This window comes from Mauremys reevesii, linkage group 13 (genome assembly GCF_016161935.1).
Source record: "Mauremys reevesii isolate NIE-2019 linkage group 13, ASM1616193v1, whole genome shotgun sequence".
NCBI lineage: Eukaryota > Metazoa > Chordata > Testudines > Geoemydidae > Mauremys > Mauremys reevesii.
In genome coordinates, this window is record NC_052635.1 from 25521658 (window position 1) to 25545013 (window position 23356).

The 23356-nt window shown below is 49.4% G+C and overlaps 1 protein-coding gene across 1 annotated transcript in view; it reads left to right on the forward strand.

Annotated features, from left to right (window-relative positions):
• The window catches only part of L3MBTL1 (L3MBTL histone methyl-lysine binding protein 1), a 55984-nt gene that overhangs the window by 24782 nt on the left and 7846 nt on the right, over nucleotides 1-23356 (forward strand). Inside the window, exons 9-19 of the mRNA XM_039498393.1 lie at nucleotides 578-669; nucleotides 1290-1394; nucleotides 2762-2897; nucleotides 3620-3711; nucleotides 5305-5456; nucleotides 10490-10566; nucleotides 11315-11400; nucleotides 13457-13567; nucleotides 14092-14206; nucleotides 15289-15388; nucleotides 16687-16884. Of these exons, the coding sequence (XP_039354327.1) occupies nucleotides 578-669; nucleotides 1290-1394; nucleotides 2762-2897; nucleotides 3620-3711; nucleotides 5305-5456; nucleotides 10490-10566; nucleotides 11315-11400; nucleotides 13457-13567; nucleotides 14092-14206; nucleotides 15289-15388; nucleotides 16687-16884 (1264 nt within the window). The remainder of the gene's footprint in view (nucleotides 1-577; nucleotides 670-1289; nucleotides 1395-2761; nucleotides 2898-3619; nucleotides 3712-5304; nucleotides 5457-10489; nucleotides 10567-11314; nucleotides 11401-13456; nucleotides 13568-14091; nucleotides 14207-15288; nucleotides 15389-16686; nucleotides 16885-23356) is intronic.

Genomic DNA, 23356 nt, shown 5'->3' on the forward strand with positions numbered 1-23356 from the left:
AATGGGACTTGGGTATTTCTCTCCTACCGGAGGCTTTGAAAGTCTCAGCCGTCGATGCTGGCTGGCTGCAGAATGTATCTGGGTTCTCCTCAGGGGTTTCTGTGCTGTATACAGTATGAGTCTTTTATTGCATGACCCTGGGCCCCCACTATAGGCAGTGACACCATGTAGAGGGATAGAAAGAATGCTGGGCTGGGTCTGGTCTGCATGGGAGATGGCTTTTCATCTCCCCCCTTCCAGCTGAACAGACAGGGCTTTGGCCCAGTATTACGCCTGGAGGGCGGTGCCTGAGGTCACTGGGGATGGGAGCAGGTCACGGAGAGCAGGATACAGCCCTTTTTGTCAAGGTGCATCACTCACTGGGCAGCCCACCTCTGCCTTCCCCCATCTCCGAACATGGGTGAAAGAGATTGGAGGCTGGTGAAGGACCCTGTGGACTGCACGCTGGGGTGAGGTGAGGGGAGCTGGTCTGCCTTCTCCTAGCCTGGACCAGTTCAAGGGTCAGTTCCAAAGCAAACTAACCAGATCTTCAGCCGCGTCTCTGAGTGGCTTGTGTGTGCGTTTCTGCCGAGCTCAGGTGCCATCGAGGAGAAGAAAGAAGGCTGGTCCTGGGCGTCCTACCTGGAGGAGCAGAAAGCCATCGCTGCCCCTTTAAATCTGTTCCAAGAAGTGAGTTGGGATTTTCTTTTCCGATTCCTCGTCTTTTCCTTTCCTTTTTCCTCTTCTCCTCATCTCCTCTGCATCTCGTTCCTGTTTTCCTAGCTGTGGACAATGCCCAGTCCTTCGTCCTGAGGTTGTCTTCCTCCGCTGCTCTCCAGCTTTCCTCTAGCCCTCCCCTTTGTGACCTTTGCCCCCCACTCGAAGTCTGTTTGATCAGCAAGTGCCCTATAGAGTGATGGCCCTGTCAATGCCCTTCTCCTCCATCCCCTTGATTCTACTCCACCCCAACCTTAGCCAGCTTCCCTCTGGATGGGAAAAGGTGAGTCTAATTCACTCGATGAACTGCTCTCTCCTGCCCTTGTCTGGGTAAGAGATGAGCCTACAGCTCCAGCTGCAAATACCCCTGTACTTAGGGGAGGCTCATCTCTAGGCTGAGCAATAGAAAGCGCTCAGGGGAGCGTGCATGGCAAGCCAGTGCTGTCGTGTTTCTTGTCCTGTCGGCAATGAGAAAACCAAACCACAGGAAACGGCTTTAAAAAACAAAAAACCCATTGGGTGACCCCAGGACTCTGTCCTCCAATGGGCTGTGATGGGTGACTGGAGCACATCTGTTTCTCTCTCGTTTTCAGTACCAGTCAGTCACCCAGCACAAGAACGGCTTCAAGGTGGGGATGAAGCTGGAGGGGATCGATCCCCAGCACCCTTCGATGTACTTCATCCTGACTGTGGCTGAGGTAAGACGTGCGACTGAAAGGGACCTCCTGGCTTGTCAAGTCCAGTCTCCTGCTATTGCAGGAAACCCGGTCACGTGATCCTGTCGTTAAACGTATTTAGCTCCAACTTGACACTAGTTGCGTGGTTTGTCCCCATTCCTCCTACTGGGAGGCTGTTCCAGAACCTCCCTCCTCTGATGGTCTTCAGTGTGACACTGCCATTCCGGGTCCTCCTGTGCAGCTGCAGCTACAGGCCGACAGCTCCTGCGTGCCTTTCCAAGCTCCTCCGCTGCCCTTTCCCCTCGCGTGCTCACAGCCGTGTTGTGTGAGGGGTTTCCAGGGGGAGAAAGGAAATGCTGTGCAGGAGGTGGCTCAGCAGACCACTCATGGGTCACACCATTAGGCCATCCATTCAAACTCAGGGTTGGCTGGCAGTCACCTAGACCATTGCCTGGCCAAGCTGCTGGTTGTGAAATGCACTGGTGGTTTGGTGGTGTAGGTCAAGTGAGTTGGGAGTGTCAGTCAGGTTGGTAGAGGACGGGTGGCCACATCGCAGAATCATCATCTCGGTTGGTGGCCATGTTAGCACGGTCATCAGAGGAACCCAGGAGTGACTAGACCATGGAGACGGAAGCGCCCTATGGCCCCTTGATTTGCTCACTCTTGGACAGTCTGAGCCACGTTGGTGAGGCAGTGAGTAGGAGCTTGTTCTTCCACTGTCCAATCTGCATCCGTTCTGTGGATAAACAGAGGCCTTCAGTCTCTAGGCAGTCAGGCCACACCCTTCCATCTGCACTACATTCATGTAAGGTGCACAGTCCGTGACCTACGGCACACAGGGCCAGCAGCTGAAGTCTACTCAATCCTTCTTCAAGGTGAGAAATTCCACAAAGCAGCCGATTTGTTTGTTTGTTGCTGCTGGCATATTTTTGCCAGGGCAACAACCTCTTGCAAAACGCTTGAGAGAAGGAGAGGGGGGAACCTGCCCCTGTGAGGTCTTTATAACCCTGGATCCACGCCAGTGCTGACTGCGTCACCATTTCACCCTATGCCCTGACAAGAAAGGCTGGCAGTAAAGTCGGAATCTTTCTGTGGCTGTTGCTGAGAGTAGAAGTACTGGGGCCAGTGGCTCAGCGCCTGCCCTGTTCCTATGTTAAATGCACAGATCTCCCAGACTTCAAATGCACTTCCTGATTCCTGACACCAGTGTGTCAATATGGCTCCCCGGCCTTCTCAGCAAGCTGTGAAGAAGGTAAGTGATGGTGCTTGTGCGTGGGCTGCCAGACAGACTTCTTAGGCACATGTTGCTTGAAGGGGGTTAGAGCACACACGGGGCGTGCATCTGGGGGTGCGCTCATCCTTCAGTTCCCTTCCCCTCCTCGCTGCAGGTGTGTGGTTATCGGATGCGCCTGCACTTTGATGGCTACTCCGAATGCCATGATTTCTGGCTGAACGCCGACTCCCCCAACATTCATCCTGCCGGCTGGTCTGAGGAGACGGGGCACAAACTGCAGCCCCCCAAAGGTAAGAGGTCGGTGACCTCAGGACTGTAGACGCTGCTCCAGATGGGCCTTCCCCTGATGTGCTGTCAGTCAGGATGCGTGGAGCCTGTGGGACCCCTGAAAGCAGGAGAAAGCTGGTTATATCTTCATCAGTGCTCAAGCCGAGGGTGGAGGCCTGTGGGGAGAAGAGGAGACAGAGTTGCTACAGGGGGAGGAGTCAAATTCTCCCATATGGGAGGGCATGGCACAGTATGTTAAAGTAGGCGTCTGTCCCCTCTGGACGTCTGGGTTCGAATCCTGCTCAGATGCTGAGCCTTTTAGTCCCAGGTGTCATGGTCCCAGCCGGGAGTATGGTGGGCAGCACTGAAAAGCAGATGTGTAGGGCCTGACCCGGCAAGGGGCTGAGCACACACCAATGAGAGTTAAGATTGCTTGTCGCCCTTTGCCCCTGTGGCTGGTACCAGTACTTCAGCATTCCCCATTCTGAGCATAGGAGGTGCCACAACCACTACGCTGCCATGCGCACCCATTCGGGAGTGATGAAGGCTGCAGGATGGTAGAAGGGTAGATGCTGGGCAGGAGGCAGTGGCCGGATGTTGGCTCCCCAGTCTGACGCCTAGGCAGTGCTTTGAAGCACAGCACAAAGGCTCCATGCCTGTCCTCGTGGGTCCTGCTGGCCTGTGGAGGAGCTGCTGCTCTCTCTGTACGTTTGCTTCTGTCTTTTCTTTTCCTGAGGGTGTTTAGGTTACAAGGAGGAGGAGTTCAGCTGGACAAACTATCTGAGGATAACGAAGGCTCAGGCAGCTCCCAGGCACCTCTTTGTGACCCCAAACAATGTGAGTGGCAGATCTTCTTCTTCCTCCTTCCAAGCGAACGCCTCTACGTTCACATGCATTTCCCCACAGAGGGGATCTCCCCACCAGTTTTGCTTTGGCCTCTTCCTCCCAACATCCCCCGCAATCTCCTCCCAATCCCAACAGTAATGCTGCTCCTGAAATGGGGGTCGACCCACAGAGAACAGGATCGACCTGTTCATGCACCGTGCACACAAAGAACACTGTAAGTTAGTGACTGTGTCACCAGCGTCACCAGTGTTGGGGGTTGTTCAGATAAGGGAGGTTTGTTCGGACCCATCTCTAATACAGCCAGTGTCTACACTTAAGGTGCCGTGTGGAGTACAGGCATTACATGTGTAGCTACACGCCGCAGTGAAAGGCTCCAGCAGTGGGGAAAGGCTCTGGCAGCATGGAGGCAGCAGTGTAGACATGGGAGGCACTGCCTGGGTGTGTAGAGAACTGTGTAGGATTTAAACCAGGGGGTTCACGCATGTAGCGCGCTTACTCCACTCTACTCACCTAATCTGTCCCTCACTGACTACACTGCTACTTATACCCGTGCTAGCAAGACGTGCAGTGCCCATACTCTATCTGCCGCCATAAATGTAGATGTTGCCACAGACAGAGCTGGTCAAAAGTATTTGTTTAAAAATATTTTCCGGAAAACTTTTTTTTTTTTTAATGTTCTAGATTTTTTTTTCCAAACCAAAAAAAGGTCAGTTTTTCACCTTTCTCCCTCTTTCTTCCATGTTCTCTCCTTTTTTCAGAGGCAAAATGGAATGGAAAAGGGAGAGAAAGAGGTGTGGGGGGTGAGACCTGGAATATTTTTTACAAAGAACCCTGAACAAAATATACTTTGACATTTTCAAAATGTTTGGAAAAAAACCTTATCAGCTCTTAAACAATAAATAATAACAATCCATCATTGTCTCACTGATAAATTCAATACCAACAAATGATGTGTGATTATTGCAATAATTTCTCACTCAGCTTTGTCAGTGCAGTATTTATGACACAGGGTTTTATGTAAATGTTATATCTGAGAAGACTGGACCAGGTGGGCATGATGAGAGGGGAGTGCAGGAATTGTGGACCAGATGAGAGGGGAGTGCAGGTGAGGGGAGATTTAGGATGAGAATACTACCTCTGTCTTTCCTCATGTCAACCCCTAGTAATAAAGATTGGTGCTAGAGATTGGAAAGCAACAGTGGAAACAAGTGACTTCTTATAGATCCTAATTCTAAGGGAAACTGTTCTTGTCTAGGACCGCAGCATCTAGCAGGGGCCTGGCAGTCTTGATTCATCTCTATTTTCCCAGATCTGTGAGCAACTTGCCCTGCGACCTAATCCATGTCATGTAAATGTCCTGTGCCTCAGTTTCCTTACCTCTGCCTGCTTCCCTGGGGCGCTGTGAGGCTAAATTCACTAATGTTAAAAGCACTCCAAGCCCCTCAGATGAAGGGCACAGGGTTACCTCTCAAGCATTCCATATGGTGCCAGCCAGCAGCTGCTCAGGGCATGGTGGGGACATAGCCATCAGAGCAAACTGACTGGTGCCCAGATGCACCTACCCTGTTTCTCTCCTTTCCCCAGAATGCCGTTCCCACGGGATTCCAGGTGGGCACAAAACTAGAAGCCGTGGACCGCATGAACCCTTCCTTGATATGCGTTGCCACGGTGACGGACGTGGTGGACAATCGTTTTCTGGTGCACTTTGACAACTGGGATGATACTTACGACTACTGGTAAGAACACGGGCATGACCTTCCAGCACTGCCTCATTGTGCTGCCTCCTGCAGTGACTGATACTGGATTCTTCCCGGGATGTGGATAATGCTCTTGTCTTGGCTGATTGTCTGGTACTGTCCTGAGGAAGTGAATTTCTTCCTGCAAGCATGAGGAAACATCAACCCTTAGAGGAACCAAGCAGGCCTAAGTGTTCTCGTTCCCCACTGCAGTCCCTTTTAGTCCATGATTCTATGTCTCTTATTAAAATAACTCTAAAGACAGGCCTGAACCAAACCCTGGTTCTGAGCCCATCTGAACTTGGAGAAAGTTCACACCTCGAGCCAAAATTTGCAGCTGAGCTCAGGCCCATTGTGGATTAATTCTGCACAGTTAAACTCTGCTACAAATGCAGAATCTCTAAGTCCAACCTCATAACCAGCAATCTCTGACCCTCTCATCACACACCTGGAGAGTGGCAGCATCACAGAAACTTGGTGGAATGATGAATATCTATAGGACACAGTAATACCAGGGTTCAAAATGTATAGAAATGTGCAAAATATATAGGAATGACAGAGTAGGTTGTGCTGGTAGGGGAGTGGCACTGTATGTGAAAGAAAGCACAGTGTTAAATATAGTAAAAATCTTAAAATGATTCAAACGGTCCCATAGAATCTCTATGGATAGAAATTCATAATGAGTATAGCAATGGGAATCACTGACCATCTGACCAGTATGGTGACTGTGACTGAAATGCTCAGGGAGATTAGAGAGGCTACCAAAGCAGAAAACCCAATAATAATGGGGGATTTCAACTATCCCATATTGATTGGATACACGTCCCCTCAGGACGGGATGCAGAGATAAAATCTCTAGATACCATAAATAACTGCTTCTTGGAGCAACTAGTCCTGGAACCCACAAGGGGAGAGGCAATTCTTGATTTAGTCCTAAGTGGTGCACACGATCTGGTCCAAGAGGTGAATGTAGCTGATCCACTCAGTAGTAGTGCCTGTAATGCAATTAAATTTAACATCCTTGATAGGGGTAAAATACCAAAGAAACCAACCACAGTAGCAATGAGGAGTCCGGTGGCACTTTAAAGACTAACAGATTTATTTGGGCATAAGATTTCATGGATTAAAAAACCCACTTCTTCAGATGCATGGCATGAAAATGACATATACTGACACATGAAGAGAAGGGAGTTACCTTCCAAGTGGAGAACCAGTGTGAACAAGGTCAGTTCAGTCAGGATGGGCGTGGTCCACTCCCAATAACTGAGCAGGAGGTGTCAGTACCCAGAGAGGGAAAATTGCTTTTGTAGTGAGCCAGCCACTCCCAGTCCCTATACAACACAGTAGCATTTAACTTGAAAAAGGGGAACTATGCAAAAAGGAGGAAGCTAGTTAAATGAAAATTAAAAGAAATAATCATGAGTGAAATGCCTGCAAGCAGCATGAAATTATTTAAAAGCACCATACTAGAGGCTCAAACTAAATATATACCCAAATTAAAAAACAAACAAACAGTAAGAGGACCATACAAGTGCCGCATGGCTAAACAACACAGTAGAAGATACAGTTAGAAACAAAAAGACACCCTTTAAAAATTGGAAGTCAAATCCTATTTAGGAAAATAGAAAGGAGCATAAACTCTGGCAAGTCCAGTGTACAAATATAATTAGGAAGGCCAAAAAATAATGTGAAGGGCAACTAACAAAAGATACAAAAACTAACAGCAATTTTTTTTAAGTACATCAGAAGCAGGAACTCTGCCAAACAAAGAGTGGGGCCACTGGACAATCGAGGTGCTAAAGGAGCACTCAAGGAAGACAAGGCCATTGCGGAGAAGCTAAATGAATTCTTTGCATCCGTCTTCACTGCAGAGGATGTGAGGGAGAGTCCCATACTTGAGCCATTCTTTTAGGTAACAAATCTGAGGCATTGTCCCAGATTGAGGTGTCAGTAGAGGAAGTTTTGGAATGAACTGATTAAATAAAACACTAATAAGTCACCAGGACCAGATGGTATTCATCCAAGAGTTCTGACGGAACTCAAATATGAAATTGCAGAATTACTGACTGTGGTATGTAACCTATCATTTAAATCAGCCTCTGTACCAGATGACTGGAGGATAGCTAATGTAATGCTGATTTTTTTATTTATTTTTTTTTAAAAAGGCGATCCTGGCAATGTTAGGATAATAAGCCTAACTTCAGTACCAGGCAAATTGGTTGAATCTATAGGAAAGTACAAACACACATAGATGAACACAGTAGGCTGGGGAAGAGTCAACACAGCTTTTGTAAAGGGAAATCATGCCTCACCAATCTATTAGAATTCTTTGAGGGAGTCAACAAACATGTGAGCAAGGGTGATTTGGTGGATATAATATACTTGGACTTTCAGAAAGCCTTTGATAAGGTCCCACACCAAATGCTCTTAAGCAAAGTAAGCTGTCATGGGATAAGAGGGAAGGTCCTTTCATGGGTTAATAATTGGTTAAAAGATAGGAAAAAATGGTCAGTTTTCACAGTGGAGAGAGGTCAATAGCAGGTTCCCCCAAAGATCAGTACTGGGACTAGTGCTGTTCAACATATTCATAAATTACACCTCTACCCCGATAGAACATGACCCGATATAACACGAATTTGGATATAACATGGTAAAGCAGCCCCAGGCCCTTTAAAGCATCACCCGAGCCCCGCTGCTTTACCGCGTTATATCTGAATTCGTGTGGCGCCCCAGGCCCTTTAAATCCCCAGCCGAGCCCCACTGGTAGAGCTCCGGCAGTGATTTAAAGGGCCTGGGGCTCCCCACAGCAGCTGGAGCCCCAGGTCCTTTAAATCCCCAGCCGGGATCTGGCAACCAGGCTCGGGCGATGATTTAAAGGGCCAGAGGCTCCAGCCACTATGGGGAGTCCCAGGCCCTTTAAATCACCACTGGGGCTACAGCAGTGGGGCTCAGGTGGGGATTTAAAGGGCCTGGGGCTCCCCACAGCGGCTGGAGCACCAGGCCCTTTAAATCACCACCAGGGAAGCCGGTCCAGTCTGGCACGTACACTGTACCAGACCAAACCTGATATAACGCGATCTCACCTATAAGGCGGTGAGATTTTTTGGCTCCCGAGGACCGCGTTACATCGGGGTAGAGGTGTATCAGAAAAAAGGGGTAAACAGGTGGCAAAATGTGTGGACAATACAAAATTACCCAAATTAGTTAAGTCTAAAGCTGACTGAAAAGAATTAGAGAGGGATCTCACAAAATTGGGTGACTGGGCAACAAAAGAGGCAGATGAAATTCAATGTTAATAAGTGCAAAACGGTGCACACTGGAAAACATGATCCCAACTATAAATATAAAATGATGGGGTCTAAAACAGCTGTTACAACTCAGGAAAGCTAACAATGTTAGGAACCATTAGGAAAGGGATAGATAATAAGACAGAAAATATGATGCCATTATATAAATCCATGGTACGCCCACACCTTGAATACTGCGTGCAGTTCTGGTCACCTCATCTCAAAAAAGATATATTGGAAAAGGAACAGAGAAGGGCAACAAAAAATGATGAGGGGTATGGAACAGCTTCCACATGAGGAAAGATTAATAAGACTGGTACTTTTCAGTTTAGAAAAGAGATTAGTAAAGGGGGTGTGTGATAGAAGTCTATAAAATCATAAATGGTGTGGAGAAAGTAAATAAGGAAGTGTTATTTATTCCTTCTCATAACACATGAACTAGGGGTCACCCAATGAAATTAATAGGCAGCAGGTTTAAAACAAACATAAGTATTTCTTCACACAGTGCATAGTCAATCTGTGGAACTCATTGCCAGGGGATGTTGTGAAGGCCAAAAAGCATAGGAGGGTTCAAAAAAGAACTAGATAAGTTCATGGAGGATGGGTCCATCAAGAGCTATTAGCCAGGATGGTCACGGACATGACCCCATCCTCTGGGTGTCCCTAAACCTCTGACTGCCAGAAGCTGGGCCTGGATGAGAGGGGACACATCACTTGATAATTGCCATGTTCTGTTCACTCCCTCTGAAGCATCTGGCATGGATCGCTGTCAAAAGACAGGATACTGGGCCAGATGGACTATTGGCCTGATCCAGTAGGGCCATTCTTACGTTCTTATGGTTACACCAATTTCTTTGTTTCAAAGCACTGAGAGGGAATGCTCAGCCATTACGCCCACCTCTCATCTCTTCTCCAGAAGATGTCCAGGGCGTGGCCCCGTTAGCAAGGGCTTAGTCTGTTCGTGCCCTGTCTGTGGGAGAAGGAAAGGTTGCTGTCCTTCATTTTAAAAAGCTCAGTTTTTCCATGGTTTGGGTTGTGTTTCTCTGCAGAGCTTCAGGCCAACAGTGCCCAAATTTTGTCCTGCTGAGGCCTATTCTAGGGGGCTAGGAGCTGCCCCTACAGAACAGACAATGAAACAGATTTCCCGCCACCCTTGTCCGTAATACGGAGGTGGGACCTTTGGAGGCTGTAGGTCCCAGCGTGCTGTGCTCCATCGGGATCTGAGTGAACGATCCAGGACTGGCCTCAAGCTCCACACACCGCTTAGCCCCGTGGATCACCTCCGTCTGAAACTTCACGGGCTGGCCCTGTCTTCCTCTCCAGTAGTAAAGGGGCAGGGAATAATTCACTCCTTTGCCTCTCCCAGCAGTGGGTCCATAGGAGTAGCGAGATCTGACTTGCACACAGGCCCATTGTGAAATTCTGGCCTTCGTTTATTTCCCCCTTGGAAATTTGGGGCCCCACATGTTGTAGCATTGACCCTGCCAGGACTTGCGGTCATAGGGGCCACTCCTCTCTGAGGAGGAGGGCAGCCACAGGCTGTGTTGTAGAATGCTTAGGTTGGCACATGGCTATTAGGCCGTGCTCCGGCCCCCAATGTGCTGTGCTCTCCCAGCTGGTGCCATCCCTGTGGCAGAACACCTGCCCTGGCTCTGAGGTCCTGTGCACTGCCATGGAGAAATCATGTGCATGCCCTGGGTGTGACTGTACCTGCATCCCCTATGAACATGTATGTGTGTGCTGCAGGTGCGACCCCAGCAGTCCATACATCCACCCAGTCGGCTGGTGTCAAGCGCATGGGAAACCCCTCACACCTCCTCAAGGTGAGTATGCAGCCAGAGGCTGTATCCCCGTCTGGCTTCCATGAGCTGAACCGTAGAGAACTCCCACTGTGGTGTATTGAACACACTTGGGACCATGCGCTAATGCCCTGACTTAGCTGAAGGCAGGGGGAGTTTTGCTTGAGTAATAAGGAACTCCGGATTTTTACCCAGGGGAGGGTTTTGGTTTTTTGTTGTTGTTTTTTTTTAAATAAGGACAGGCCTTGAGGTTGCTGCCAGCAATCCCCCATGTGCTATTTCTCACTTTTCCCAACACAGAACACACCCAGCTCCTTGCGAAGGATTCTGGGTAGTGTAGTCCAACAGGCATTTCCTGTACTGAAGTACTATAATGAGAACTACCGCTAGAGGGCACTCAAAATACCATGTTTTACCCTCATGCCACCTCCAGCTGGGACCAATGTTAAGGGGAAGGGGAAGAGCTGAAAAAACCCTGCTCTGGATTTAGCCGTGGTCATCCATGTGCAGTATGTTGGTTCGGACAGGCTAGTTAGTGAGTTAAGGGAGAGCCCAAGCTGTCGGACATGAGCACAGGTGTCACTCACTAATACGTCCCCTCCCAGGAGTGGACTTGGGGCACAGAAGGAATTGACACACATCCAGGAGTTTCCAGAGTTCCCTCCGGTCCCAGTGCAGACCTAATGCTGCATTGGTCCAGTGGGGGAGCAGAGAATTGTGGGACACCCCCAGAGAAGAAGCTACTCAATATGCCCATTGTTTTCATGTCCAGACTATCCCGACCCTGACAGTTTCAACTGGGAAAAATACCTGATGGAAACTGGAGCATCTGCAGTGCCAGCTTGGGCCTTTAAAGTGGTGAGTGCTGGTGCCTGGCTCTGCCGGTGCAGTCACGGGCTGGTGAGCACTGGGCCTCTGGAGACTCCACTGTTCTGATGTGGGTCTTTAAAGTGGTGTCTGACATAGCCACTCCCTCATATAGAGTCGCAGCAGGGCTGGCATGGACCATTAAAGCAGGGGTGCTGGGCTCGTGCCCTCTGCAGACACTGGATTTGAATTCACGCTCTAGATCTCGTATTTGGAAACTGTGCCTGTGCCTTGTGGGGTTTGCCTCGTGGGTTGAGCCACAGAAACCATTGCCACATATTGTCCCTAGCCTGGGAGATCATTGCTGGGCAGTGCCACCCCCTGCATTGGGGAAGGAAACAGCAGCTGTGTAGAATCCCTCTCTCCTGGGCTTTGGGGCGTGATACCAGGAAACCAGATTGTCAGCCTGGTTTGTTAGGAGCAGGGGTGATGGGAGATAACCACAATGCACTGAAAGCTGCCTTCAGGCAGACAATAGCGCATCCAACCAGCCCAAAAGGCCCCTCACCCTGAGCAAAGTGTTTTCATCATGCATCAGCACAGCTCTGGTCTGGGCCTCTCATTGGCTTAATCCTGCTCCCAGGGCCGGCTCTACCATTTTTGCTGCCCCAAGTAAAAAAAAAAAAAAAAAAAAAAAGCTGCCCAGACTATGCCACCCTTTAGCATGTGCCGCCCCAGGCACGTGCTTCCTCCACTGGTGCCTGTAGCCCTGCCTGCTCCCACCATGCCTGTTCAACTCATTGAACTCCAGAGACCCACTCTGGGCTCCCAGGCCCTCAGTCATCACCTCTTGGTGAGAGACCTGTGTCGTTCTCCCTTCTGATGGGTTTTTTCTACAGGCTGCATGGTCCCCCACCTGCAGTGTGATATCCCCGGCAAGCCAGGCTGCCTAACCAGGCCAATGTTTGGGCTTTGCTTTCTCTCCAAAGGCTATGAACAATGTAACTGCCAGCAGTCACAAGTTACCACCCAGCTTTTTCTAAGCAAGCCCATTTATTCTTAACATGGGAGCATTATAGAGAAGACAATAGACGTTCCTATATGTATGCTAAAAGCTTACCAGAGATCACCCATCAGTCTTATGGAGACTCAGGAGGTCAAAGTCCATCCAACTCCTGCTAGGAAGGATTGGGGCCCGCTTGGACAGAGGGTCCTGTTCATTCGCTGGATCAGAAAGAAGGCCCTGAGTCTTGGATAAATAACCTGCATTTATCCAAGTCCTTTCTCTGTTGGTCTCTGGACATTCCACTTTGACCCAGTATATGTGATCATCTCCAGGTGGTGGCAGCTCTCTGAAGGTGTAACAACCTGAGTGAATTGGCCCAATCACCCCCCTCTATTGTTAGTTCCTGGAGGACTGTGGTCCCCCTCCTCCATGGAATTACAGACTATCGCTGTCCCATAATGATACTGTGACACCCTGCTGGGGTTCTCAAAACTGTGTGGCACTGTGTCACCCTGTAAGCCAGTGGGACTCACCCCTGCGGCACCTCCTGCTGGTTGCTTCTGGGAATTAGCTCATCCAGCCTCCGGAGCACCCTCTGCAGGCTGGTGTCCCCTGCCACTGGGCCCCCGTGTCCCTCCCGGACCCGGTGCCCCATTATCTGGGGTGCTTCCCCCCTGGCAGTATGCCCCTCAGTCTTGGGGTCTCTCCTCCTTGGGGAACCCCCACCCCCTATCCTCACCTCAGTCTTTGGCTACTGCCCAGTCTCCATCTAGCCCCCATTCACTGAGGCAGACTGCAATATAAGCCACTCATCACAGGCAAGGTTGGGTTTGGACCTGCTGCTTCTGTCTATCCCTTTTGGGCTGCCCCCTGCAACCCCAGTACCTATTCGGCTGTGACACTGTAGTGTTTTTTAAGTGTAGACGTAGTCTTTGATGGCAAGTGTGTTGGAGAGAAGCTGGGTGTGTTCAGAGCTCCATGCTGGATGTGGCAGACCCAGCCCACAAAGAGGGAGGGGCTGGGGGAGGTATACAGAGAGTGATAGTAAAGGCAATAGGAGCTTGTGGGCTGCCCTCTGACCCTCTGCATTCTCTGCCCCAGCGGCCGCCCCACAACTTTCTGGTGAACATGAAACTGGAGGCGGTGGACAGGCGGACTCCCTCCCTCATCCGCGTGGCCAGCGTGGAAGACGTGGAGGATTACCGGGTAAAGGTGGGTTTCCCGCTTTCTGCTTAACTGCCCCTGTAGCTTGCTCCTCCTGCCCACCCCCATCTTATAGTGACTGATGGAAAGATTTGAGTGCAAAATACGTGTGTGTGTGTGCGCCAGCCAGCCGGCTTGCACACCCCTGTAGGGAATCTGAGGCTTTTCTCTTCCTAGGAGCAGACCCAAATTAAGGCACCCCCACATGAGGACCTCTGTGACCCTGCTCCCACCCCTCCTTGGTGTGGCAGCAAGTTTAGGATGAATGGGGGCAGTTCACACCTCTTGGAGTGATTGTTTCAGGCTGTCTGCAGACTCTGGTGTGCATCTGTTACACTGGGTCACATTTTCATCATCCATGAGGCTAGAAATGAAAGCTGAGATTCTGATATTCTCACATGACTCCAGGAGCTGGGGCCCGGAGCACAGACCTCCAGTGCCTCTGTTTAATGCCAAGAAGCCCACGTGGGTTTAATACTCATTAGAGAGGGACTATGATGGTTAAGCAGTGACCTATCACCTCGTCTCCTCAGGTCCATTTTGATGGCTGGAGTCATGTCTACGATTTCTGGATTGATGCGGATCATCCGGATATCCACCCCGTGGGATGGTGCTTGAAAACTGGACACCCGCTGCAGCCTCCTCTCAGTAAGTACCGGTGCCGATACCAGTGCTGTCACTGCAGGCCCATCCTGCCGGCGCTGTGCCCGAGGCCTCACGCTGGGAGCGTTTGCTCTGACATCGCCTGGCCAGTAAATGCTAGAACCTATAGCAACCCTGTGCTGTCACTGCCCCCCGGGCCAGTGAGCACATTGACACCATGAGCAGTGCAGGAATACCCACTCCCCAGCGCAACGCCAACAGAGTGGTGCTGGTAGCCGAACAGATTCCAACTGCACCCACTGTGCACCTCTCTCAATGGGAGCTGGCACCAGCACTCCACCCGGCAAATCTCATAGCCCCGCACTGCCCTGTTACGGCAGTGGGCGTTTTGTCAATGAACTGAATCTGCCGTGGTGCCATTGAAGTCAATGGACTTACTCCAGCTTTATACCAGTGTCAGTGAGAGCAGAATTTGGACCATTCACTCCAATGGAAGCAGGATCAAGTCCTCGGTGTGTACTGGTCCCTGAGCTGATCCCAGCAGGTTTTTATTCTTTACCGCCAGTAGCAGTAACAACCTTTGGTGGTTCTTCCATGGAACCGCTTCCGCTTTCCTTTTCTGGTGCAGTCCCAGGTATGTGGCGATTCCCAGCATTAGGCTGTGGGATGGTTTGCAAAGTGACTCTGCTGAAATGGCACCTTCACAGTCAGCAGATCTGCTCCCCATGTGCCTGCAACCTGTCAGCTGGCTCTGGGGCAGACCCTGGGCACAGCTCCCTGAGCTCGGTGTGAGTTCCAGGAGAGGAGGGAGCGAAGGATTGGGCCCAAACGGGGGTTCAGTACTGTCAGCACTACACAGCTAGCAGCACTAAGGGCTGTGAGGCCTGGGATCTTTTGCAGCGCTAAGAGCTGTCTCAGCTGCAGGCTGGTGCCAGAAGCAGGGAAAGCCCTGGCTGGAGTTCCAGAGGAGCGCTCCAACTTGCAGAGCCAGCAGTCTTTGAAATCAACGTGTTCACCAAGCACCTGTGGTGGGAAGTGCCGGCACCCGGCTGCTTCGTTGCTAGCCTGAGGTATCAGGCGGGTCATTGTGGCTCCGAACCCATGACCACATCTCTCATTTGCTCTAGGGCCAAAGGAACCAGCTGCTTCTGCCCACGGGGGCTGCCCGACCTTGGGCTGCAAGAGCATCCCTCATACCAAAGGCTCCAAGTACAGCTTTCACCACAGGTGAGCTCCCCACAGGAAGCCCAGGGGTTAGTCCAGGCCTCCTGTTCTGCTGCTGCAGGAGGCTGCAGCCCTGCCGGGCCGGCAGTGAGGGCAGCAAATGGGGGCTCTCCTGTGCCACTGCTGACCGTTGCCCCATGGAGACTCCCACAGCTCAGAAGCCCCCACCTGGCTATGGGTCCCCTGGGCTCACACACCCCAGCCCACAGATCAACCTGACCCCTCAGGCTCCTTCCACCCAGCTGGCAGCCTTCCCCTCCGTCCCTCTCAGTGCTCCCCCAGCCCAAGGCAACCCCTTCTCTCCTCCCCCCGGGCCTGGAGAAGCGAGAGCAGGGAGACCCCGTAGCTGCAGGGAGCAGGGGTAGCATGTGCTAAATTAACGCCCACTGGGTGTGTAATCCCTGCCCTGGACCTGCCCCCTCTGCTGCCGGAAGCTCACGCACAGCGGAGAAGCCTGGTGGGGCTGGAAAAGCCCCGTGTGCACCAAGAATCCCCCCAGTGGTGGCCTCATGGTCCTGCACCCTGCCAGGCAACCCTACAGTATCTGTGGCATGGCTGATGAGGCAGGACTGGGGGAGCTTAGCCCTCTGTTTAGAAGCTGAAATCAGTGAGGGCTATAAAGCACTGTAGGTTTAATGAGATGTAGCAATAAACTTCCCCGTGCCCTTCCAGATGCTTTTCTGGCCCATTCTCCTGGGACTTCTAAGAGGATCCCGTTGAATCAGGAATGGTAGGAGCCAGGCCCCTGCACTGCAGCATAGAACCGGAGCAGTGGGAGATGCATGCTGCAAAGCCGCAAGTCATGAGAAACTCAGATTTTCCAGCCCCTGAGGATTTCTCTAGCCCCAGCCCGTTAGCTGATCCCCTGAGACCTCGCCCCTCCTCCCCTGGCCTCGGGGCCTAAGGAGTCGTCTGGGTAGTGGGAAAGAGTAGTGATAATACGATCCCTGGTGCCTGTGACCTGCTCAGCAAGTGCCACGCAGTGCCAGGGTATTCCCAGGGGAAGAGTGATGCTGTTAATGAGGCATGGGGGTATTTCAGCCTGTGCAGACTACAGGGGACCTGTCAGTTAAGCAGCATGCCCATGTGACTGGAATCCTGTGGGATTTGTGCAGGGAACTTTGTCCTTCCTATCCGTCAAGCACTCTGAGTGCCCAGGGCTGAGGCTGTTTGGTGGGGCAGAGATAGGGTAACGAGCAGCATGGGCAGCAGCAGGGCTCCTGCCCATCTCTCTCCAGGGCTGGTACCCATTTAAAGTGTCTCTTCCCGGTGTAACTCTCCGCTTCCCCTCTGTTCTCCAGGAAGTGCCCAACACCAGGCTGTGACGGCTCCGGACATGTGACGGGGAGATTCACGGCTCACTACTGCCTCTCAGGGTGCCCCTTGGCAGAGAAGAACCAGGGGAGGCTGAAGGCCGATCTCTCAGACACTGAGGCCTCGGCCCGCAAGAGGAACCTGATCGGCTTCTCTCAGCGAAAGAAATCCCGACATCACGGGAGGTAGGGAGAGCGCGGGAAAGAAGCCTGGCCCAGCGGAGCAGACAGCCTCGCACAGAGGAGCGTCTGTGTGACACCCTGGCTTAGTGGGACTTTGTCCTGCTCTGTGGCTGACCAACAGAGAATGGCCACCTGCCTGAACCAAACTGTACCATAGAATCTCTATGGATAATAATTTCATGCTCGAATAATAAGAATATAGCAGTAGGGATATATTACCGAGCACCTGACAAGAATGGTAATAGTGACTGTGAAATGCTCGGGGAGTTTAGAGAGGCTATTAAAATAAAAAACTCAGTTGAAATCCCCCATTACTACTATCCCCATATTAACTGGGTGCATGTCACCTCAGGATGGGATGCAGAGATAAAGTTTCTTGACACCTTAAACGACTGCTTCTTGGAGCAGCTTGTCCTGGAACCCACAAGAGGAGAGGCAATTCTTGATTTAGTCCTAAGTGGAGCACAGGATCAAGTCCAAGAGATGAATATACTTGGACCGCTTGGTAATAGTGACCATAATATAATTAAATTTAACATCCTTGTGGCGGGGAAAACACCCACAGTGACCCAAAACTGTAGCATTTAATTTCAGAAAGGGGAACTACACAAAAACGAGGAGGTTAGTTAAACAGAAATTAAAAGGTACAGCAGCAAAAGTAAAATCCCTGCCAGCTGCATGGACATTTTTTAAAGACACCATAATAGAGACTTAACTTAAATGTATACCCCAAATTAAAAAACATAGTAAGAGAACCAAAAAAGAGCCACTGTGGCTAAACAACAAAGTAAAAGAAGCAGTGAGAGGGGAAAAAGGCATCCTTTAAAAAGTGAAAGTTAATAGAAAGGAGCATAAACTCTGGCAAATGAAGTGTAAAAATATAATTAGGAAGGCCAAAAAAGAATTTGAAGAACAGCTAGCCAAAGACTCAAAAAGTAATAGCAAAAAGTTTTTTCAGTACATCAGAAGCAGGAAGCCTGCTAAACAACCATTGGGGCCACTGGACGATCGAGATGCTAAAGAAGCACTCAAGGACGATAAAGCCATTGCAGAGAGACTAAATGAATTCTTTGCATCAGTCTTCACAGTTGAGAATTTGAGGGAGATTCCCAAACCTGAGCCATTCTTTTTAGGTGACAGATCTGAGGAACTGTCCCAGATTGAGGTGTCATTAGAGCAGGTTTTGGAACAAATGAATGAACTAACCCGTAATAAGTCACCAGGACCAGATGGTATTCACCCAAGAGTTCTGAAGGAACTCAGATGTGAAATTTCAGAACTATTAACTGTTGTTTGTAACCTAACATTTAAATCAGCTTCTGTATCAAATGACTGGAGGATAGATAATGTGATGCCAATTTTTAAAAAGGGCTCCAGAGGTGATCCTGGCAATTACAGTCCGGTAAGCTTGACTTCAGTACCGGGCAAACTGGTTGAAACTACAATAAAAAACAAAATTGTCAGACACATAGATGAACATAATTTGTTGGGGTCAGCATGTTTGTTGTAAAGGGAAATCATGCCTCACCAATCTATTAGAATTCTTTGAGGTGGTCAACAAGCATGTGGACGACAAGTGGGATCCAGTGGATATAGTGTACTTAGATTTTCAGGAAGCCTTGACAAGGTCCCTCACCAAAGCTCTGAAGCAAAGTAAGCAGTCATGGGATAAGAGGGAAGGTGCTCTCATGGATTGGTAACTGGTTAAAAGATAGGAAATAAAGGGTAGGAATAAATGGTCAGTTTACAGAATGGAGAGAGGTAAATAGTAGTGTCCCCCAGCAATCTGCGTTTGGCCCAGTCTTATTCAACATATTCATAAATGATCTGGGAAAAGAGGTAAACAGTGAGGTGGCAAAATTTGCAGATGATACAAAACTACTCAAGATAGTTAAATCCCAGGCAGACTGCGAAGAGCTACAAAAGGATCTCTCAAAACTGGGTGACTGAGCAACAAAATGACAGATGAAATTCAAAGTTGATAAATGCAAAGTAATGCACATTGGAAAGCATAATCCCAACTATACATGTAAAATGATGGGGTCTAAAGTGGCTGTTACCACTCAAGAAAGAGATCTTGGGGTTACTGTGGATAGTTCTCTGAAAATATCCACTCAATGTGCAATGGCAGTCAAAAAAGTGAACATAATGTTGGGCATCATTAAAAAAGGGATAAATAATATGACAGAAAATATTATATTGCCGCTATATAAATCCATGGTACCCCACATCTTGAAAATTCAATGCAGATGTGGTCACCCCATCTCAAAAAAGATGTATTGGAATTGGAAAAGATTAAGAAAAGGGCAACAAAAATGATTAGGGGTATGAAACGGCTGCTGTATGAGAAGAGATTAATAAGACTGGGACTTTTCAGCTTAGAAAAGAGACGACTAAGGGAGGATATGCTAGAGGTCTATAAAATCATGACTGGCATGGAGAAAGTAAATAAGGAAGTGTTATTTACTCCTTCTCATAACACACGAACTAGGGGTCACCCAATGAAATTAATAGGCAGCTGTTTGTTTTAAAACAAACAAAAGGAAATATTTCTTCCACAACGCATTTCTGCACACAACTTGTGGAACTCCTTGCCAGAGGATGTTGTGAAGGCCAAGACTATAACAGGGTTAAAAAAAGAACCAGATGAATTCATGGAGGATAGGTCCATCAATGGCTATTAGCCAAGATGGGCAGGGATGGTAGCATCTGTTTGTCTGAAGCTGGGAATGGGCAACAGGGAATGGATTACTTGATGATGACCTGTTCTGTTCATTCTCTCTGGGGCACCTGGCATTGGCCACTGTCGGAAGACAGGATACTGGGCTAGATGGACCTTTGTTCTGACCCAGTGTGGCCGTTCTTATGTTGCTCCTATGAGAGGCAGCACAGCCCACTGGACAAGGCACTGGGCTGAGAGATGGGTTCTGTCCCTGGCTCTGCTGGTGACTTTGGGCACCTCTGTGTGCTTCAGTTTCTCCTCCTGCTCTTTGTCTGTCTCATCTGCTTTGACTGGCAACTCTTTTGGGCAGGGACTCCCTCCCGCAGAGCGTTTGTACAGACTCTGTGGGGTCCTGACCTCAGGTGGGGCCTGAGGGAGCTATTGTAATGCTGCTCCTGACTAATGGAGTTAGTCCTTTTAGCTCAGGGGGTAGAAGTCTAAGTCTGTGATTTGGAATTAGGGTATGTCTACATTTGCATGCCTCCCTGGATAATAGTCCAGGTACCGCTAGCACACGTACCCGCACCGAGTGACCATATATGCTGTGCTGAGCACGAGTGTATTCTGTGCACAAGCATATACTGGCATCCACATATACTGGTATCCACACTTTTTCAGTATGCGATGATAGCATTACTATTGCAGGGGTGCATCAGAGGAGACATTCTGGGAAACCACCTTGCTGGTACTGTATGCTGCCTTCACACATTTAGCATCAGCAGCTCCTGGTTATCTCTCCCTTCTGCCTAACTGCATTGAAGAAATGAAGCAAGTCCATGAAGATATTGTTCTGCTCCTGCTGACAAAAGTTCATGTAGTCCAGTACTTGCTATTGGACAGAATAAGTCCAGAAAAATTGAAGTCAGCAGATAGATAGACGACTGAGAGGGTGAAGGAGAATCCACTTGGTCCCATAGAACAGTTGAATGGCAGGATAGCAATGGTATGCCCATGAGTGGGCCGCTGCTTCTGGTCCCAAAGAACCAGCACAGTGTGGTGGGACCACATCATTTTGGAAACCTGGGATGACGACCAGTGGCTGCAGAACTTCTGAATGAAGAAGCAGAGCTTCATGGAGTTGTATAAGCGGCTCACACCCACCTTCCACTGCCAGATCTCTCATTTTCGGAAAATCATACCAGTACAGAAGCGGGTGGCTATTGCCCTTTTGTAAGCTGACGACACCTGCCAGCTACTGTTCAGTTGCAAAACAGTCTGGAGTTGGGAAGTCAACTGTCAGGGTGGTGATTTTACAAGTTTGCCAAGATAGCAATACTGTAATCTACACACAGGCAGTTGCCATAACCAAAGTCCCTGAAATTATAGTGGGATTTCAGAGGAGGAGGTTTCTGAAATGTGCAAGAGCCATTAATGGAACACATCCCAGTCCTTTGACCACCAAAAAGGGTCAGTGAATACGTGAACCATAAAGGTTACTATTCACAGTTCTTCAAGGCTTAGTGGAAGGACTCATGGGAAAGGTTCACGACACAAGGATGCTCCGGAGATCGGAATTGTACCACAGGGAGGAGAAGGGACTCTATTCCCCTGAAACAATGTGGTTCTTTCCCCACGTACCTGCTTCTAATGTGGTTCAGGAAGCTGTAACTGAACGTTGCCAATCCAAGAAAAAGGGAATTCAACTATAGACTGAGTAGCTGTAGAATGATGGTGGGGTGCACCCTTGGACAGCTGAAAGCTCGTTGGCGATGCCTGCAAACCTGTTTGGATGCCAGTGAAGCCAACACAGTTTGCATTATCGTGGAGTGCTGTGCCTAGCGTAACGTGAGGCCAAAGATGAATACTTCCAGAACAAGTGGGCACAGGACAGATCTGGCTTACAAAGCCTAAACAGGCTGCAGGTGCCCACCTGTGCGCACACTGCTCCTAGTTCCTGGCAGGCAAGGGAAATTCGTGATGCTGTTTACTCGTACATTGTGGATCAACATGGAGCCAGAAGGTGACTTGGGACTGGACTGAAGGGCACTTTTGTGATGCTGTGGCGCTCCTGGAAAAGCTCAGTAGAGCAATGCCACATTACCGGTATTGTGACATATCTTGGTGGATTGGGATCCCCTGCAGCTGAGAGTGACTAACTGAAAGCAGAAAATTGGATAAGGGCCCTCAAGGTTAACACCTCTGGCTGTGGTTTTGTGCTGCAGAGAGTGTAATCATTGAGCAATGTTTTGTTCTATGTCCCGGTGTTTTATGGGGAGTAATTAAACATTGTTAAAGTAATTTGAAAACAGTTCTGCACGGGTTTTGGGAGGGGCTTTACACATTCCTTCTTCACAGTGCTTATCCAGTGCTATGCACAAATACACACATGGCTGCCAGTGGTGACGATTTGTTGGAGGGTGGTAAAAGCTCTGTTTAGTGTCATGTATCTTCACTGTTCATTTCCTTTTGTATTGTCTATTAAATCATTAACTAAAACACCTTTTATGGCTGTTAACTTCTCTTCTGGTTTTCATTCCCGTGCTTTGGACAGCAACAGTTATTTCACAACTTAGCTCATTGCCCTTGAACCCTGTTGTGTTGTTCTGTCAGTGCCAATAAAGCAGGTCCTTCAGGGTCCTTCTCTCCTTGCCTCTGCTGCTCCTGTCTTCCTGCCAGAACGGGTTCCCTATGGAATCCTGGGACATCGAAGACAAGGCCAGTGTCCCATTTCATTTATTCTTTCGAAGGAGCCTCCAGAATTCCCCCACATCATGAAGCTCTGCTGCCGAAGGCCACAATATTGATACTTGTCAGGATCCCAGGAACGCGACTATCACAGCCCCCTTCCATCAGACAGCGTTTGCAGCCCACGAGGAAGGAGCCAAGGGCAGAAATGGTAAGATACCTGCAGTACTGTTGTTCAAATTGACAGTGCAGCAAGGGGCTGGTTGGGGTGGGGTTCAGTTCCTTTCAGGGGTTACGTTCCTAGTTGCCTATTTCTTTTTTAATGGCTGGCCATCATCTGGAGAACTTAGCAGCATTCAAAACACTGGAATGGAAAAGAGAGAAATGGCTTTCCAGTCCAGTGGAGGAGACCCGGCCATCTGTGAATGAGAGATGCTTCTGTTAATGGTCACTCTTCTACATATTGCTGAATGTAGGGGTCTGGTGAGCTACGAAGGTGGACTAAGAACATTTGTCCTGCCATTAACTCTGAAGAACCACCTTGAATTTCTGCTACACCAGAATTTTTCTGAATTATGCTAAAGGTCTGGGAGGCAATTGACTGACTGTATTCTCAGCTAGCAGATTGAGCTCCCATGGAAGAGGAATAGAGAACCACAGAAAACATCCATCCAACCCCTAACCTTCTCACCTTGCTGGCAAGTCCGGCCCCATGTGTCCAGCAAACACCACTGAAAAGTGCAGGGAAACAGTCTCAAGTGTATATTCTTCCCTAAACTTTTGGATTAACACTGCACGCCAGTCGCCTCTCCACTGCTAAGGGACAGGGCGCTGAGTTTGTGGAACCACCAGAGCAGACGCTCCACCCACCCATGCTTCCTTTGGCTACTTCAGAGAGACTTTGCGTGGGGAGAGACCAGCAGCAGGGACTGGGAACAGTAATAAATATTTGCAGTGGATACAGGGGGAATGGACTGCTTTGACTTTACTTGGACAGACAAATGGTTCCTTTTCCCTTCCCGGACCTAGGCGGGCCACCACCCAAGCCATCAACCACTGCGCCCCTTTCTGCATGGCACCCGTTTGCAAGGAGAAGGAAAGAGGGAGGGAAGGGGTGTTTTGGGGGTC